The sequence below is a fragment of the Trichomycterus rosablanca genome, chromosome 22 (assembly GCF_030014385.1).
Source record: "Trichomycterus rosablanca isolate fTriRos1 chromosome 22, fTriRos1.hap1, whole genome shotgun sequence".
Classification (NCBI taxonomy): domain Eukaryota; kingdom Metazoa; phylum Chordata; class Actinopteri; order Siluriformes; family Trichomycteridae; genus Trichomycterus; species Trichomycterus rosablanca.
The window spans coordinates 8,522,176-8,538,011 of NC_086009.1; the positions used below are offsets into that span (position 1 = coordinate 8,522,176).

At 40.6% G+C, this 15,836-nt stretch overlaps 1 protein-coding gene across 1 annotated transcript in view; it reads right to left on the reverse strand.

Annotated features, from left to right (window-relative positions):
- The window catches only part of crhr1 (corticotropin releasing hormone receptor 1), a 138,399-nt gene that overhangs the window by 56,804 nt on the left and 65,759 nt on the right, over nt 1–15,836 (reverse strand). Inside the window, exon 4 of the mRNA XM_063018456.1 lies at nt 15,158–15,277. Coding sequence (XP_062874526.1) covers nt 15,158–15,277 — 120 coding nt within the window. The remainder of the gene's footprint in view (nt 1–15,157; nt 15,278–15,836) is intronic.

Below are 15,836 nucleotides of genomic sequence, written 5' to 3' on the forward strand. Positions count from 1 at the left end.
GTTTTTCATTTCTGAGATAATACTAAGTTTAAACCATGGCACAGCTGTAAACTGCACTGGCATTCTGTCCACCTAGCAGATTTATGACTATGAATTGCTTCAGCGGACATTCTTCCTGAGCCACGTTCAATATGTGACCTGATGATATTCTTAGCTCACGTTGGACAATGCATCAATATTCGACCTCTAACACTATAAATAGTGTTAAACAAAGCAAGCTAGAGCTTCCTATGCCAGTGCAGGTAGAACTGCGATAAAATACCCATGAGCTCCACCTCCTAGAGTCTCTACATATGTATAATTTTCCATTGAGACTTTTAATGATGCACATGTGGATGAGAACCAGAGTGTCAACAATCTTTCCCAATATTATCCCCTCAGTTATCCTTTTATTACCCTCTCCTCCATATAATAATCTATTTATTTATCTATGCATGCGAAACCAGTGTTAATGTACTAATTTGGCACTTCGTTTATTTTGGTACCATTGGGACGCAGTTGGGAATGCTGTTCATTTTGTTAGTAGAAAGTAGGGACATCACATTAACCCCCTTCATAAGACTTTATCTAGCACTGTAATAAGCTTGACTTATCCTGTTCATGTTGCTCATGTTATTTTGTTAACAGTTTGTTTATTCACACCTTCACAATTTAGCCCTGATCATACACACACCTTAAATGTGTTTATTTGCGATAATACATTTTGTTCTTAAAGTAAGTTGGCCTGTTTGTCTTTTCTTGCTAACTGTTTAGTTGCAATATATGTAATTATTAATGCCTTTATCCATCGGTCAGTCCATCTGTCTCTTTTATTCATCCATCCGTCTGTCTATCGTTCATCCATCTATCCATCCGTTTATCCATTCATTTGTTTATCCATTCATCCGTTTATCCATTCATCCATCCGTCCATCTATTCATCTGTCTGTTTATGCATCCATCCATCCATCCGTTTATCCATCCATTAATCCAACCATCTATCCATCTATCTGTCCATCTATTCATCTGTCTGTTCATCCATCCATCCATCTATCTGTTTATCCACCCACCCACCCACCCTTCCTTCCTTCCTTCCTTCCTTCCTTCCTTCCTTCCTTCCTTCCATCCGTCCATCCGTCCATCCGTCCATCCATCCATTTATCCACCCACCCACCCATCCATCCTTCCTTCCTTCCTTCCTTCCTTCCTTCCTTCCTTCCTTCCATCCATCCATCCATCCATCCATCAGTCCATCCATCCATCCATCAGTCCATCCATCCATCCATCCATCAGTCCATCCATCCATCCATTCATCCATCCATTCATCCGTCCATTCATCCATCCGTCTGTCCGTCCATCCATCTTTATTGGGAATTAAAATATATTTATATATTTAGTAGTCAGTGTAGTGCTACTGGTGTTCATTCAGTCTGTAATAGTGCATTTAAATACTAAATAGTAACTACTTATATGCAGCTATGCAACTTTTAATTTGTCACATTAGAGGTATTACATTATTTCAAAAAAAAAAACCAGACACCTCTTATGATTGGAATCTGGAGAGAAATATTAGTCAGTGACATCTCCAGTTAGTTAAAGTTACCCTAATGAACCCCATATAAAGTTCAACTGTTCTAGTTGGATTTTCCTGACATTGACTTAGTTGCATCTTACAGCAGACACCACAGTCTGCAAAGAGATTACAAAGTATCAAAGGGATCTCATGAGGGAACATATGTTATGGTCTGATAAGACAAAGGTTAAACTTTTTGGCCATAATTTCAAAAGGTATGTTTGGTGCATCACCAAAAGAACAGCATACACACAGTAAAGCATTGTGGTGGCAGCATTATGCTTTGGGGCTGTTTTTCATTCAAATTTGTCACAAAACCTTCAAGCCTTTGCTGAATTTCATCTTTCAGCACAACAACCCAAAGCATACCTCCAAATCAACAAAAGAATAGCTTCATCAGAGGAAGATCAGAATTCTGGAATGAATTTTGGCTAGAGCCTAGACCTGAATCCAGATGAAAATCTGTGGGGTGAGCTGAAGAGGGCTGTGCACAGGAGATGCCATGAGATTGGAGCACTTTTGCAAGGAAGAATGGGCAAAGATGTGTCAAATCAGGACATGCCATGCTGAAAAGACTGAATGCTGTTACAAAGCAAAAGGTGCTTCAAAAAAGTATTGGTTTACGGGTGTGAGTATTTATGCAACCAATTAACTGTATTTGTTAACCCACCCCAACAAAAAATAAATACAAATAAAATAAAAATTATACATTGAATTGCATAGATTATAGGATTATAGGTCACATTTAAGGTAAATAGTCCAGTTGTTACATTGTAACATGAATAAAACACACACCAAAACACACACACAAACACACACACACACACACACACACACACACACAAACATATATATATACAGTGTATCACAAAAGTGAGTACACCCCTCACATTTCTGCAAATATTTCATTATATCTTTTCATTGGACAACACTATAGACATGAAACTTGGATATAACTTAGAGTAGTCAGTGTACAGCTTGTATAGCAGTGTAGATTTACTGTCTTCTGAAAATAACTCAACACACAGCCATTAATGTCTAAATAGCTGGCAACATAAGTGAGTACACCCCACAGTGAACATGTCCAAATTGTGCCCAAATGTGTCGTTGTCCCTAACTGGTGTCATGTGTCAAGGTCCCAGGTGTAAATGAGGAGCAGGGCTGTTAAATTTGGTGTTTTGGGTACAATTCTCTCATACTGGCCACTGGATATTCAACATGGCACCTCATGGCAAATAATTCTCTGAGGATGTGAGAAATAGAATTGTTGCTGTCCACAAAGATGGCCTGGGCTATAAAAAGATTGCTAACACCCTGAAACTGAGCTACAGCATGGTGGCCAAGGTCATACAGCGGTTTTCCAGGACAGGTTCCACTCGGAACAGGCTTCGCCAGGGTCGACCAAAGAAGTTGAGTCCACGTGTTCGGCGTCATATCCAGAGGTTGGCTTTAAAAAATAGACACGAGTGCTGCCAGCATTGCTGCAGAGGTTGAAGACGTGGGAGGTCAGCTTGTCAGTGCTCAGACCATACGCCGCACACTGCATCAACTCGGTCTGCATGGTCGTCATCCCAGAAGGAAGCTGACACACAAGAAAGCCCGCAAACAGTTTGCTGAAGACAAGCAGTCCAAGAACATGGATTACGGGAATGCCCTGTGGTCTGACGAGACCAAGATAAACTTGTTTGGCTCAGATGGTGTCCAGCATGTGTGGCGGCGCCCTGGTGAGAAGTACCAAGACAACTGTATCTTGCCTACAGTCAAGCATGGTGGTGGTAGCATCATGGTCTTGGGCTGCATGAGTGTTGCTGGCACTGGGGAGCTGCAGTTCATTGAGGGAAACATGAATTCCAACATGTACTGTGACATTCTGAAACAGAGCATGATCCCCTCCCTTCGAAAACTGGGCCTCATGGCAGTTTTCCAACAGGATAACGACCCCAAACACAACCTCCAAGATGACAACTGCCTTGCTGAGGAAGCTGAAGGTAAAGGTGATGGACTAAACCCAATTGAGCACCTGTGTCGCATCCTCAAGTGGAAGGTGGAGGAGTTCAAGGTGTCTAACATCCACCAGCTCCGTGATGTCATCATGGAGGAGTGGAAGAGGATTCCAGTAGCAACCTGTGCAGCTCTGGTGAACTCCATGCCCAGGAGGGTTAAGGCAGTGCTGGATAATAATGGTGGTCACACAAAATATTGACACTTTGGGCACAATTTGGACATGTTCACTGTGGGGTGTACTCACTTATGTTGCCAGCTATTTAGACATTAATGGCTGTGTGTTGAGTTATTTTCAGAAGACAGTAAATCTACACTGCTATACAAGCTGTACACTGACTACTCTAACTTATATCCAAGTTTTATTTCTATAGTGTTGTCCCATGAAAAGATATAATAAAATATTTGCAGAAATGTGAGGGGTGTACTCACTTTTGTGATACACTGTATATATATATATATATATATATATATATAACACATTATAACCACCTTGTTTCTACACTCACTGTCTATTTTATTAGCTCCACTTACTATATAGAAGCACTTTGTAGTTCTACAGTTACTGAATGAAGTCCATCTGTTTCTCTGCATGCTTTGTTAGCCCCCTTTCATGCTGTTCTTCAATGGTCAGGACCCCCACAGGATCACTACAGAGCAGGTATTATTTAGGTGGTGGATCATTCTCAGCCCTGCAGTGACACTGACATGGTGGTGGTGTGTTAGTGTGTGTTGTGCTGGTATGAGTGGATCAAACACATTAGCACTGATGGGGTTTTTAAACACCTAACTGTCACTGTTGGACTGAGAATAGTCCACCAACCAAAAATATCCAGCCAACAGCGCCCTGTGACCACTGCTGAAGGTCTAGAAGATGACCAACTCAAACAGCAGCAATAGATGAGCGATCGTCTCTGACTTTACATCTACAAGGTGGACCAACTAGGTAGGAGTGTCTAATAGAGTGGACAGTGAGTGGACACTGTATTTAACAACTCCAGCAGCACTGCTGTGTCTGATCCACGCATACCAGCACAACAAACAGTGTCACTGCAGTGCTGAGAATCATCCACCATCTAAATAATACCTGCTCTGTGGTGGTCCTGTGAAGGTCCTGACCATTGAAGAACAAAGTGAATGGAGCTAACAAAGTATGTAGAGAAACAGATGGACTACAGTCAGTAATTGTAGAACTACAAAGTGCTTCTACAACCCCTGGCAAAAATTATGGAATCACCACTCTTGGAAGATGTTCTTTCAATTGTTTAATTTTGTAGAAAAAAAAGAAATCACAGACATGCCACAAAACTATCATTTCTCAAACTGTCAACCCTCTGGCATTAAGAAACAATAAAAAAAGAAACAAATATAATAGTTGTGGTCAGTCACAATTGCTTTTTTTTAGATCAAGTAGAGGAAAAAAATATGGAATCACTCAAATCTGAGGAAAAAATTATGGAATCATTAGAAAACACTGCACCATTATTACTTTGTTGCACCACCTCTGGCTTTTATAATGGTTTAAACTCTCTGAGGCATGGAGTTAACTAATGACAAACAGTATTCTTCATCAATCTGCCTTCAACTGTCTCTTGCTGTTGCCAGATCAGCTTTGCAGGATGGAACCTTGTCATTGACCATTTTCTTCAATTTCCACCAGAGATTTTCAAATGGATTGAGATCCGGACTATTTGCAGGCCATGCCATTGATATTATATGTTTTCTTGAAGGAAAGTTTTCACATCCTTTGCCCTATGGCAAGATGCATTATCATCTTGAAAAATGAAGTCATCATCACCAAACATCCTTTCAACTGATGGAATAAGAAAAGCGTCCAAAATTTCAATGTGGACTTTGGCATTTATTGAAGACCATCTCCCCTGTGCCTTTACCCGACATGCAGGCCCATATCATCAACAACTGTGGAAATTAACATGTTTTCTTTAGGCAGTTATCTTCATAAATTTCATTGGACAGACACCAAACAAAAGTTCCAGCATCATCACCTTGCCCAATGCAGATTCGCGATTCATCACTGAAGATCACTTTTATCCAGTCACCCACAGTCCACGATTGCTTTTCTTTAGCCTACTTTAACCTTGTTCTTTTCTTTTTAGGTGTTAATGATGGCTTTTGTTTGGCTTTTCTGTATGTAAATCCCATTTCTTTTAGGTGATTTCTTACAGTTCAGTCACAGACATTGACTCCACTTTCCGGCCACTTGTTTCTCATTTGTTTTGTTGTGCATTTTCTGTTTTCAAGACATATTGCTTTAAGTTTTCTATCTTGATGCTTTGATGTCTTACTTGGTCTACCAGTGCTTCCCTTTTACAACCTTCCCATTTTGTTTGTACTTGGTCCAGATTTTAAACACAGCTTACTGGGAACAACCAACATCTTTTGCGACATTCCACAATGATTTATCTTCTTGAAGGAGTTTTATAATCCTCTCATTTGTTTCAACTGACATATCTTGTGTTGGAACCATGATTCATGACAATCTGCTTTGTGCAACAGCTCTCCGAGATGTAAGCACTCTTTTTAAACTGAAGAATAATTAGCAAATCTAATCTGCTGCAGATGTTTTGTTTTTAAACTGCAAATTACAGAGTGATTCCATAATTTTTTCCTCAGATTTGAGTGATTCCATATTTTTTTCCTCTACTTGATCTAAAAAAAGCAATTGTGACTGACCACAACTATTATATTTGTTTCTTTTTTTTTATTGTTTCTTAATGCCAGAAGGTTGACATTTTGAAAAATGATAGTTTTGTGGCATGTCTGTGATTTCTTTTTTTTCTACAAAATTAAACAATTGACAGAACATCTTCCAAGAGTGGTGATTCCATAATTTTTGCCAGGGGTTGTATATGGTAAGTATAATATATAATATAAGTGCACTCACTTTCAATCAGTCATTTTCAATCAGCCAGGTTCACGATTATCATAGCAACATGTTTAGAGCTGCACTAAATGAATTCAAGGTTGCACTAACAAACCCCATCTTCAGTACGTCCCATTTTTTTTTTAATCTGTGAAGGATACGTGTGTGAATCATCTTTTATGACCGTCTTTTGAGAATGTAAATGTTCTTTAGTAAGCAGCTCCTCTTTGTGAGTAGAAATATGAGCTGTTGATTAAAGTGCTGCATTAGCCACCGTGCATTCATCAGCAGCGTGACTTTGGGTGCTCTGCCGATTGTGGACGCCCACACAACTTTCTTTCATCTTGCTCGATACGCGCACACACACACACACACACACACACATGCCAGAATGCCAGCACACACTCTGAGAATCATTGAATAATCACTAAAGTGCGTATTACAGTCGTCAGGAATGCACCATTAGGTAAAAATGCCGATAAATTATGCATCACAGTTCAGCTTCGTGATAAACGACGCAATAATATACACGATCATCTAAATAACAATTTAAATGCAGTTTGTGAACCTTTAGAATTACCTGGATTGATGCATTAATTAGTTATGCAACATCTGTTGGGCCCCTGAGCAAGGCCCTTCACTCCTTAATTGCTCAAAATGGTATCAGTCATAATTGTACATCGCTTTGGATCATTATGACCACCTTCCTAATATTGTGTTGGTCCCCCTTTTGCTGCCAAAACAGCCCTGACCCATTGAGGCACGGACTCCACTAGACCTCTGTAGGTGTGCTGTGGTATCTGGCACCAAGATGTCAGCAGCAGATCCTTTAACTCCTGTAAGTTGTGATATGGGGCCTCCATGGATCGGACTTGTTTGTCCAGCACATCCCACAGATGCTCGATTGGATTGAGATCTGGGGAATTTGACGGGAATTTGGCCAAGTCAACACCTCAAACTCGTTGTTGTGCTCCTCAAACCATCCACCACCAAAGAGGCCACAGCCATCAGGGAATATTGTTTCCATGAAAGGGTGTACATGGTCTGTAACAATACTTAGGTAGGTGATACGTGTCAAAGTAACATCCACATGGATGGCAGGACCCAAGGTCTCCCAGCAGAACACTGCCCAAAGCATCATACCGCCTCTGTCGGCTTGCCTTCTTATAATGGTGCATCCTGGTGACGTGTTCCCCAGGTAAGCAAAGCACACACACCCGGCCATCCGTGTGATGTAAAAGAAAACGTGATTCATCAGACCAGGCCACCTTCTTCCATTGCTCCGTGGTCCAGTTCCGTCGCCTGTTCCTTCCTTTTGATAGATACTGACCACTGCAGACCGGGAACACCCCACAAGAGCTGCAGTTTTGGAAATGCTCTGACCCAGTCGTCTAGCCATCACAATTCGGCCCTTGTCAAACTCGCTCAAATCCTTACGCTTGTCCATTTTTCCTGCATCTAACACATCAACTTTGAGGATAAAATGTTCACTTGCTGCCTAATATATCCCACCCACTAACAGGTACCATGATGAAGAGATAATCAGTGTTATTCACAGTAAGAGTGTGATCTGGGGTTGCCCTGCTTTATAAAATAGCACATAACGCCTGACTTAGATCTACTCATGTACAAGTTCTCTGGAGTGACGAATCACGCATCTCCGTCTGGGTTTGGTGGTTGCCAGGAGGACGGTACTTGTCTGACTGCATTGTGCCAAGTGTAAATTTTGGTGGAGGGGGGATTATGGTGTGGGGTTGTGTATCAGGTTGGGTTCGGGCCCTTAGTTCCAGTGAAAGGAACTCTTAATGCTTCAGCATACCAAGAGATTTTGGGCAATTTCATGCTCCCAACTTTGTGGGAACAGTTTGGGGATGGCCCCTTCCTGTTCCAACATGACTGCGCACCAGTGCACAAAGCAAGGTCCATAAAGACATGGATGAGCCAGTTTGGTGTGGAAGAACTTGACTGGCCTGCACAAAGTCCTGACTGCAACCCGATAGAACACCTTTGGGATTAATTAGAGCGGAGACTGTGAGCCAGGCCATCTCGTCCAACATCAGTGTCTGACCTCACAAATGCACTTCTGGAAGAATGGTCAAAAATCCCCATAAACACACTCCTAAACCTTGTGGAAAGCCTTCCCAGAAGAGTTGAAGCTGTTATAGCTGCAAAGGGTGGGCCGACATCATATTAAACACTATGGATTAAGAATGGGACGTCACTCAAGTTCATATGTGTCGTTTACGATTATCGTCGCAACATGTTTAGAGCTGCCGTAAGAGAATTCAAGGTTGCACTAACAAACCCCATCTTCAATACGTCCTTTTTTCTTATCTGTGAAGGATACGTGTGTGAATGTTAAAGCTCTTTAGTAAGCAGCTCCTCTTTGTGAGTAGAAATATGAAGGAGGGAGTGTGCTTCAGGCGAATATACACCCTCCCTGGATGCCACTGGGGTCTCCAGCAGCAGATTTGCTATGCTAATTTGGAAGAAAACGGGGGAAGCAAAGCATAAAAAGGAGATAAAGACTACCTGAATTGGGAAAGTGTGCATGTTCATTCCCTAAAACATGGCCATCCTGCAAAAATTCCAATGGGGGGGTACGCCTACATTTCCAAGTTTGTTCAAGACCACCTTGATGTTTCACAACACTTCTTTGAAAGGAAAGAATCATTTTTCAAAATCTCATCCCAGCTGTTAAGTGTTTGCAGCTGCTTGGCTGCCCCCGGGCATGAAGAGTTTGCAGTTATTGAGGGGGAAAACATCCAAAAATGTAAATTATGCTTCTATTACAGACAGTATTCCCAATTTCTTCTAGTCCTGTTACACATATACACCGATCAGCCATAACATCAAAACCACCTCCTTGTTTCTACACTCACTGTCCATTTTATCAGCTCCACTTACCATATAGAAACACTTTGTAGTTCTACAATTACTGACTGTAGTCCATCTGTTTCTCTGCATGCTTTTTTAGCCCCCTTTCATGCTGTTCCTCAATGGTCAGGACCCCCACAGGACCACCACAGAGTAGGTATTATTTGGGTGATGGGTCATTCTCAGCACTGCAGTGACACTGACATGGTGGTGGTGTGTTAAGACTGTGAGTGGATAAGACACAGCAATGCTGATGAAGTTTTTAAACACCTCACTGCCACTGCTGGACTGAGAATAGTCCACCAACCAAAAATATCCAGGCAACAGTGCCCCGTGGGCAGCATCCTGTGACCACTGATGAAGGTCTAGAAGATGACCAACTCAAACAACAGCAACAGATGAGTGATCGTCTCTGACTTTACATCTACAAGGTGGCCCAACTAGGTAGGAGTGTCTAATAGAGTGGACACACATCAGCCCTTAATGCAGATGTGGCCCATGGTGAAAATGAGTTTGACACCCCTGCTCTAGGACTTCAGCAAGCGCACTGAGAGCTATTATCCCCAAATGCAGGAAACTTTGAGCAATTATGAACCTTGCCAGTAATGGCTGGCCTATCAAAATTTCACCATGAACGTTTCCGCAGGACTTGGATGATGAGTTTTACTACATGTATCAAGGAATCCTGAATTTACTCCTCAGTTTGTGACCTCAAGAGCAGTTGGGTTATGCACCAGTACAGTGTTCCAAAATGTATTATTTATTCATTTATTAGGATTTTAATGTCATGTTTTACACTTTGGTTACATTCATGACAGAAACGGTAGTTACTCATTACACAAGGTTCATCAGTTCACATGTTTAATGTCAAACACAGTCATGGATAATTTAGTGTCTTCAATTCACCTCACTTGCACGTCCTTGGACTGTGGACCCGGACCACTCCTCATGGGGATCGGACCCAGGACCTTCTTGCTGTGAGGCGACAGTGCTACCCACTGAACCACCAGTATTCCAATACATACAAGGTCCAACTTTAAACAGCTTAAAGCTTAAAAAACTTAAAGTTTTTAAGGTGGCAGAGTCAATGTCCTGATTTGAATGCTATTCAGATGCTGTGGAAAGACCTTAAATGGGCAGTTCATCCTAAAAATATACAGGTAAACAATTGATAAACAATTCTGTGAAGAAGAGACTCAGTGCAAGTTAACGCAGACGTTTGATTGTTGTTTACTACCAAAGAAGGCAAAGCCAGTTATTAGGTTCAAGGGGGGCGATAACTTTTTTACATGGGTGATCTTTAATGAATAAACTGATATTTTAAAAATTGCATTCTGTGTTTGCTCATGTTTTTTTAATCTTATAATAACATTTTTTTGTTGATCTTTAACATACAAATGTGACAAATATACAAAAATAGAAGGTATTGGGATGGGGCAGATTGGGAATTGGGATGGGGAAAGTAGAACTTAAGTCATAACCAAGTAAACAACCATATTTCTGTTTAAATTCTCCCATATGCCCTTGTTTCTTCTGACCCTCCTGCCTTAATATCCATTACTGTTAACAAGACACTCGACTTTAAATATGTGTAAAAGGTTTGTTTAATTATTTAATGGTCCTATAAAAATAGATTTTAATGGATAATAAATGTATTTATAAAAAAAAAAAAAAAAAAAAACTTTTACTTGTATGATAAACACAATCTTTCTATTAAAATAATTAAATGAATAAATTAATACAATAAATAAAATAAATGAAAAAATGAATGAATGAATAAATAAATGAAATAAATGAATAAATAAATAAATAAAATAAATAAATAAAATGAATGAATAAAATAAATAAAATACATTAAATAAATGAATGAATGAATAAATAAATACATAATAAATACATTGATTAATACATACATAAAATAAATGAATACATAAATAAAATAAATAAATAAATGAATAAATAAAACAAATGAATAAATGAATGAATAAAATAAATAAATAAAGCCCTAAACAAATACATTGTTGTAAAAAAGTTATTGCTTCTGTACCGACTGCCTTTGCTTCTACATTATTTCTTGAGAGATTTTGTGCCCATTTAGTTAATACAGCATTTGTGAGGATAGGCACAGATGCTTGACACGAAGCCCTGCCTAGCAATCAATAATCCATTTCATCCCAAAGGTTCTGAGTGGAAATGAGATCTGGGCTTTGTGCAGGCAACTGGAGTTCACATTAAAGTCATTATGCTGGAGCGAGCAAGAGCATTCACCAAACTGTTGCCACAAAGTTAAAAAATATATAGAATTTATTTTACATATATTTCGATCTCCAGGTGGGGCGGTCCGGGTACTTTCTGTGTGGAGTTGGTATGTTCTCCCCGTGTCTGTGTGGGTTTCCTCCGGGAGCTACGGTTTCCTCCCACAGTCCAAAGACGTACAGTTGATGATACATATTGATGTAAAGCTCACTTTCATCTGAGGTTGAAGCCTGCAAGTCAAGACTGTTGTGCCAACAGTGCTGCTCCTCCTAGATGTGACGGAACCCTGGCGAGCTGCACCAAAAAATTTCCAGAACTCATACAGACTGGACTAAATAATTGCCACCCAAGGAGGATGAGGGTCCCTGCTGAGTCTGGTTCCTTTCAAGGTCTGGTTCCATCTTTCAAACCACTTCAGATCATTTTGTGCTGATAGAACTTGGTGCCGTTTCTGCGTAGAATTGAATAGTCTTTTTCCATACTAGAGTGAGTTTCAGGTATTTCTGGGACACATTTGGGTTGGTAACAAATGGCTTTGTTCTTGTATTACATCCGAGCATTAGGATATTTTTACTCACTACACATCATCCCAACCTTGGCAAAAAATTCCACTATTCCATTAAATTTCTGTCTTCATTTAATTGCTTGTACAGATGTTCTTGGAACCTTAACTTGCTTTGACATGGCTTTTAATATAATCTGCTTTCTGAGATCTCTAACAGCGTTCTATACTCTCCAATTGTGGTGCTTTTGGCCAACAAGTCCAATAATTACAGGTCAGTCAATCTATTTAACTATAGGCACAGGAAAGTCATCAGTTAGAGTAAATTATAGTCATCAATGATCATTTAGAACTCAATGGGACAAAGTTAAATGACATAAAGGCTCATCAACCCATTGGCTGTTTGGCTTTTAATACAATTGAGTAATATATCCCACCCACTAACAGGTGCCGTGATGAAGAGATAATCAATGCCATTCACTTTACCTATTAGTGGTCAGAATGTTGTGCCTGGTCAGAGTATATGACAAATAAAGGCTTCTTTCTAAATTTTGTATCCCTGGTCTCAAATTTAACTGCCCAACTTGTGTTTACACATTATCCCCTGCACTATATATCCGAGAGAATGTTTAGCACCATTTCCAGCAGTGTAGCAGTCTAATAACACAGTGCCAGCTCTGGATAATAGTCATTATCATAGTTTAGAGTTGGAATTACGCCTGTGAATGCGTGGAGATCCCTTATCTAAAAAATAACAGAAGTTCAAGATGCATCTACTGCGGAAAACTCATTTTCTTTGTTATTATTGCCTCGTAAAAGAAAGTACTTCAGTCTCAGTGACGTATGATCGATTGTTGCTCTTTGTTTACATCACATGTATAAATACTGAGTCCGGTACACACGTATGTAAAGCTTCCCCACCTGCTTCTTGTCTGTCAGATTACACAAGCCGTGGCCCGCTATTTCCGTCTTTATCTCCCCGCGCCAGGGACACCGGTGTCTACAATGGCGTGCGTAACTACCCAGAATGCTCGCCTGCCTCTAACTGCTCTGGCTGTTTGACTTCTGATGCAATCGAAAGGTCAAAAGAAAGGTCTGGCTCTTCTGTTGGCGCTAAGCACGGTACTGGCTAAATAGGCATCCGCATGTGTTCCCTAGGGAGCAGGTGTGTGCTACTTTCTCTACTGCTGTTATACAGCTGTTGGAACAGGGGGTATAGAGGACTCTGGGGGGGGGAAAGCACTATATAGGCAAAAGTATGCGGTCGCCCAGGCATGAGCTTGTTGTGCAACCCTTTCTGGGAGAACCCAGGACCTTCTTGCTCTCTGTGGTCAAACACTAATGTTTCACGAGAAGACCTCATGGTTGATGTTCCAGTTTAACTAACAGGTGTTTAATGGGGTTGAGTTAAGTGGTCTGTTAGGTTCATTGAAACTCATCAAACCAGGTCTTGATTGGCCTCACAAATCTATCTGATTTTATATTGTCAAAAGTATTCACTCACCCATCCAAATCATTGAATTCAGGTGTTCCTATCACTTCCATTGCCACGTATGTATAAAACCAAGCACCTAGGCATGCAGACTACTTATACAAACATTAGTGAAAGAATGGGTCACTCTCAGAAGCTCAGTGAATTCCAGCGTGGTTCTGTGATAGGATGCCACCTGTGCAACAAGTCCAGTCGTGAAATTTCCTCGCTACTAAATATTCCACAGTCGACTGTCAGTGGTATTATAAAAAAGTGGAAGCGATTGGGAACGACAGCAACACAGTCACAAAGTGGTACCACGTAAAATGACAGAGCGGGGTCAGCGGATGCTGAGGCACATAGTGCGCAGAGGTCGGCAACTTTCTGCAGAGTCGATCGTTACAGACCTCCAAACTTCATGTGGCCTTCAGATTAGCTCAAGAACAGCGCATAGAGAGCTTCATGGAATGGGTTTCCATGGCCGAGCAGCTGCATCCAAGCCTTACATCACCAAGCGCAATGCAAAGCGTCGGATGCAGTGGTGTAAAGCACGCCACCACTGGACTCTAGATCAGTGGAGACGTGTTCTCTGGAGTGACGAATCACGCTTCTCCGTCTGGCAATCCGATGGACGAGTCTTGGTTTGGCGGTTGCCAGGAGAACGGTACTCGTCTGACTGCATTGTGCCAAGTGTAAAGTTTGGTGGAGGGGGATTATGGTGTGGGGTTGTTTTTCAGGAGCTGGGCTCGGCCCCTTAGTTCCAGTGAAAGGAACTCTTAATGCTTTAGCATACCAAGAGATTTTGGACAATTTCATGCTCCCAACTTTGTGGGAACAGTTTAGGGATGGCCCCTTCCTGTTCCAACATGACTGCGCACCAGTCCTGACCTCAACCTGATAGAACACCTTTGGGATGAATTAGAGCGGAGACTGCGAGCCAGGCCTTCTCGTCCAACATCAGTGTCTGACCTCACAAATGCGCTTCTGGAAGAATGGTCAAAATGGCCTTCCCAGAAAAGTTGAAGCTGTTATAGCTGCAAAGGGTGGGCCGACATCATATTAAACCCTATGGATTAAGAATGGGACGTCACTCAAGTTCATATGCGTGTGAAGGTAGACGAGCGAATACTTTTGGCAATATAGTGTATCATATATCTGTTTGCAATTCATGTACCCAAAATACCTGAATTCAACAATTAAAACAGGTTTACATTATTTTGACCCTTGGATATGTACGTAGAATTGAGCCAACAGTTTGGGAAGGTCCTTTCTTGTTCCAGTATGGCTTTTTCCCTGATGAAGCAAGCTGACAAGTTTCATGTGCAGAGAATCGAATGGCTCACAGAGCCCTGATATTAACCCTTCTGAAAATCTATGGAGTTTATCAGAATGTCAATCGCAAACCTGGTGTTCTTACTGAACGTTAGTAATGATTTAACTAAATAGGCACACATTCAAACAAACACACTCCTAAATCTTGGGACAAGCCTTTCCAGAGAAGCTACAAACAAAATGACAACTCTGTATTAAATACAGCCTCCTGGTTAGTTGTCTAAATACTTTTGGCAGTACAGTATACCTATTTAATGGTGCTGTTAATCAGAGATGGACTTACTGGTGGTGTTGTAGCGGACACCCAGGAAGGTCTCAGGACACGGCCGGGCTACTACCTCACCTGCGCTGCTTCTGGGCCAACAAGTCCCAATGCCATCAACTGATATATTACAGAACAAACCTGAAAGAGAGAGAGAAAGAAAGAGAGAGAGAGAGATGCATGACCCAGTTTGAGCATTAATTATGATTCTATGTGCCTATTAATTTTCTCATTATTTACCCTCAATGGATGTGTTGATGGCAAATGTGTAATCTGTAAATAGCATAACCACACACATATTGCAAATTACTTACTACTGATGTAGTACGTCTGGTAAAAAATGCATCCATAAGCCATTGAAATAAACGATATGCATACATTCCATGTCAGTATAATATTGAGTTCTTTTAAATAATTAATGATTGTTGCATTTTTAGATTTTTACATTTAATTTAAATTTTCTTTGCATTTTAGTTTATTTTTAGTTAGTTTAGCATGACAGTGTATTTTAATGAATGCATGCTAGTTCACACATTTTTTTAATTAATCGAAGTTGCAGTTTCAGTCTTAAAACAAATTAAATAGCCCTTAAATGAATACATAAATAAATACATAAATAAATAATAATGTTTTAGTGAATGCATGTTAGTTTACACATATTTTAATGAAGTTTAGCTGTAGTTCAGTATTTCAGAAATGC